The sequence below is a fragment of the Capsicum annuum genome, chromosome 1, assembly GCF_002878395.1.
Source record: "Capsicum annuum cultivar UCD-10X-F1 chromosome 1, UCD10Xv1.1, whole genome shotgun sequence".
Lineage (NCBI taxonomy): Eukaryota > Viridiplantae > Streptophyta > Magnoliopsida > Solanales > Solanaceae > Capsicum > Capsicum annuum.
In genome coordinates, this window is record NC_061111.1 from 11,502,801 (window position 1) to 11,507,274 (window position 4,474).

The following is a 4,474-nucleotide window of genomic DNA, read 5'->3' on the forward strand; positions in this document are numbered from 1 at the left end:
TGTATAAAAATCTCCGACAATGCATCGTGTGATTTTCTATAAAGTTTTTTCACATTACCCCATAGATGCCACATACATACATAATGTGGAACATCTTCGTACACATCACCAACAACCTTTATGATGCTTGGATTCCTATTAGACACAACACACATGTTTTGTCTAATCCCATATGCTTCCTTTAGATTCTCGAAGAACCACGTCCAAGATGCATCATTTTCAGAATCAAGCACACCATATGCCAAAGGAAATATATGACCTGTATACATAATTCATAATTTTCAGAATCAAGCACAACATATGCCAAAGAAAATATATAACCTGCGCATGTAAAAAAAAATCTGCGCAGGCCGATTTAAATACAGTTAGGAACTGGATATGTATTTATTACAATATAGTTCAATTAAAATGTATATTTTATCTATCAGAAATTGTATCAATTACATATAATAAAATTTACATCAAACATAATCAATTTTACATGTTTCATTCAGAAAACTTTGAACATATGTCTAATTATATACACATATGTATATATGAATTGGATATATGTATTTTTCAACTCTACAGCAGAAAGCCAAAAAAAATACAATCAGTTATAGTAATTAAATGATACTAACCTGCTTCATCTATTGTACATGCTATTACAAATGCCCCAGTATACATTCCTCTCAGATGACTAGCATCAACAACTACGAATGGTCTACAATGATCAAATCCTTTAATGAATGCATGTAGAGTGATAAACACATACAAGAACGCATTATCATCTGTCTTCTTCATTCTTATATGTGAATCTGGATAGGTAGTATTCAGAACATATAAGTATGATGGCAGTTTCCCATAAGATGTTGATGGCTTACCCCTCAATTCTTCTAACGCTCTTTCCTTTGCCCTCCAACATAAAGTGTATGTCAAATCCATACCAAAATCTTCCTTCATGTCATTTTTATTTTCGTCGCACTGTATTTTCTTTTGTGGTTTTTGAATTTCTGTTTAACCATACCAGCTATCAACATACTAGTTGCATGCGCCTTTGGATAGATATTGTCCTTCACGGAGCATGTATGTTGAGGTCTGAATTCTTTTATTCTAAACATTCCTGTTTCTCCTATTCCTGATGCACGAATTAAAAACTCACAGTTTCTTGATTTGCAAAACAATGTATACCTGGACGCAACATAATTTATTACATTAAAAATACATATCCAAACTAATATTAAACAAGATCTGAGAGATATAGAATGTACGTACGTTTTCTTACTTGACCTTTTACTGCGCGTTTAAAACTTCTCCCTAATTGAATAGTCCTTCATGACTGACTTTAAAATTCTTTTTCTCAAGTAAACCTGGTCTTCCTCAACATGCTTCTGATGTGGGTCTGAGATAATCACCTCAACAGGATCCATCTCAAAAACATCTAAAGCTTCTATATTTTCACAAACCACCAAAGCTCCTTCATTTGTTGTATTTATCATTGTTTCCAAGTTGTTACAGTTGATTCCTCTTTCAGCAACACACATAGATGAACTTGCCAAGTTGCTCCCTACAACTTTATCCAAAATGCTACATATAAAGGAAGACAATTCATGTCTTGTATCAGCTTTTTCTGCAATATAAACACTTTTAAACCCATATCATTATGTATTTCTATCTGCGCTGCATTAGGAGTGATTTGATATTCCACTAGAATACGTTTGATGGTTAAATCCACTCTTAGGTGAGATGCCAAAACACCGTGCAGCTCAGCGAATGTGGCTGATGTGCTCAACAGTATAGCATCAGTGGCATATTCTTCGAAGTTCTTTTCGTACGTCCATCGACCAGAGTGCTTCACAAGGACTGGTATGCTTTCCATTTCTAAAATACAAAATACACAAACTATTTGATCAAACGAAAGTAAAACAGGCACCAAACATATTATCACATATACACTTATACTCTCAAATTCCCACAAGCAAAATAAAAATACATGTGCAGTGTTTACATATATCGCATATAAAATACATATACAGTGTTAAAACTAAGCATATCAAAAAAATACATCTGGAGCATAACTAATTTGTAATTTGATATGTTACATACAAATTTGTCAAATATCCCTTCTTATAACACGCACTTTTCAGATTTACATGCAAACAAAGATACACAACCAAGCAAAATAAAAAAATATTTTTGCAAATATACATTTATATATCAAAATTCCTACAACAAAACAAAAAATACATATGCACCATTACCTTTAACAATATCAAAAATACATATGCAGTGTTACCATTAAACACATCAAAAATACATATGGACGAAGATATTTTATACTTTTATCTGGGTTCATAGATTATCGTCAACTTTAACAGAAACATTCGTTCAATCAATTATCTAGTATTTCAAAAAAAAATAAATTTGAATGTATTTCAATTCGAAAGTTGTTTACAATTATTCTATTGTTAAAACAATCAATATAACAACAAACGATCATCAAAAATAGAGTTGAATACTGATTTTTTTTCCCGTTGAAACACCTTTAAAGATGAAATTTGCAACAGATACTTGAATTCCAATTTTACTGCTGCCTTGATTATAACTCTAATTTGTTTTACAATTTTTTCACATACAAATTAACGACGACAACCAAAACTTGATAAGCACATTAGTAATGGTAAAAAAAAAAAGTGAACTAAATAGTAATAATGGTTATGTACCTTGAACAACAGTAATGGTTGAATTTTCAACTGACAGTTGAATTCAAACAAATATAACAGATGAATCAACAATTGAATTTGGTTCAATCGAATAACTGCTTCGTTTTGCAATTACTGTTAATTTCACATAAGAATCAGTTCAATTTGATTAAGCAATACAGGGTTGGTTTAGAAGAAATTGAAAAATAAAATATGCAACTGTTAATGGTAAAAAACTGAAATTTGAATTATTTGATTATAATGGAGGTCACGTTTTTTAAGTGTTTTAAATGGAAAAGGATTCAACATATTTACTTGATTGGTAATTATACCATATATAGCTCAACTAATTTCAGTTAATTAAGTGCAATAATTTTTTTGTAGATGTATTTTTATAGCAACATTTTTTAAAAATACAAAATAAAAATTGCTATAAAATGTAATTATGAAATTGTTGCTATAAAACTAGTAATTAAACTCTTAAGTATGTTACTTGTGAATTTTACCCTATTTTAAATCAGACATGAAAATCGAGTTTGATGGCGGGGGTTTTAAATAGACCAAAAATGTATTGATAAATGGGATGATTTTTCACATGGACTAGCCATGCGATCTTTTTTCATCACATGGCGTGTTTTGTGTCATTTCGTTAGGGAAAGAAATACTTTTAAGTCAATAAATTAACGGAGAAGTATTTTTGAGCCAAGATACTACCAAAAGTTATTTTTGCTTCATTTTAAATAGTGCAGCAATATTTTTGACCCTTTTTCGTTCAATTTATAAAACCAAAACAAACCAAGGTCTATTAGATTTCCTCAATATCTTTATAATTACACTATATAAATATTTAGACATGTGATTTCGACTAGTTATTTGAAATCATTCCAGAGTCATTTCACCTAAGTAAATTATGTGTGGAAATACATATACAGCTAATGGTGATTAAATTAAATTTAGGCCTCTAAGATAATTTAGGAAACAGTGAAATATAATAGTGACTGGTTTGTTATAGAGAGGGACATGATAAGCTTGATCCAAATTTCCCATTCTATTTTCTCTTTCTTACTTTCCTAAATTAAATTAGGGTTTGATCAGCACCACCCCCACCAGCGATGGATGTTGAGTTTGGAGAGTGGGAGATGCTTCAATCGAACCAGGCTTCTGAATCGGAATCGTTAACTCCGGCCGGTTCAGCAGAAAGCACGGCCGGTCTGGATGAAATTGGCGGTGTGATTCAACCCAATTACTTTGGTATAGACTCTCAAATCAGGCATATGAATGGAAGCGAGGTGGAGGAGGACTCCGAAGAATCTGATAATCCCAGTTGGATTGATCCCACTTCCGAAAACATCAAGACTCCTGGTGCCGGCGAATTCTGGTTGGATTCCGGAAGTGAGCCGGAGGCTAAAAGTGAATTTGACGGTAGTTTTGAAGAAGAGATAGCAACTGAAACTGTTGAAGAATCCGAGAGTAATCCGATAACAAGTGCTGGACAAAATGAAGGAATTCTGCAGGGAAATGAAGAGAAGATTCAAGTAGTAGAACAGAGGAGTAATGATGCAGGAGGAGGAGGAGGAGGAGACCAGAAGAGGAGGAGCATAGTGTGGTGGAAGGTGCCAATACAACTTGTCAAATACTGTGCTTTTAGAGTTAGCACCCCTGTCTGGACAATTTCTGTTGCTGCTGCTGTCATGGCTTTTCTTATTGTGGGCCGTAGGTTGTATAAGATGAAGAAAAAGGCCAAGGCAGCATTGCAGCTCAAAGTAACTGTTGATGACAAGGTTAGTAGTTTA

At 32.9% G+C, this 4,474-nt stretch overlaps 1 protein-coding gene across 2 annotated transcripts in view; it reads left to right on the plus strand.

The window, feature by feature from the left end:
- The first annotated feature begins 3,541 nt into the window (after window positions 1-3,541).
- LOC107868420 overlaps window positions 3,542-4,474 on the plus strand; it is a 13,625-nt gene continuing 12,692 nt past the window's right edge. The window contains exon 1 of one of the 2 annotated variants that reach the window (XM_047393761.1): window positions 3,542-4,462. In XM_047393761.1, coding sequence (XP_047249717.1) covers window positions 3,794-4,462 — 669 coding nt within the window. In that variant the 5' untranslated portion in view covers window positions 3,542-3,793. The remainder of the gene's footprint in view (window positions 4,463-4,474) is intronic. The other variant, XM_047393766.1, reaches the window with a different exon arrangement.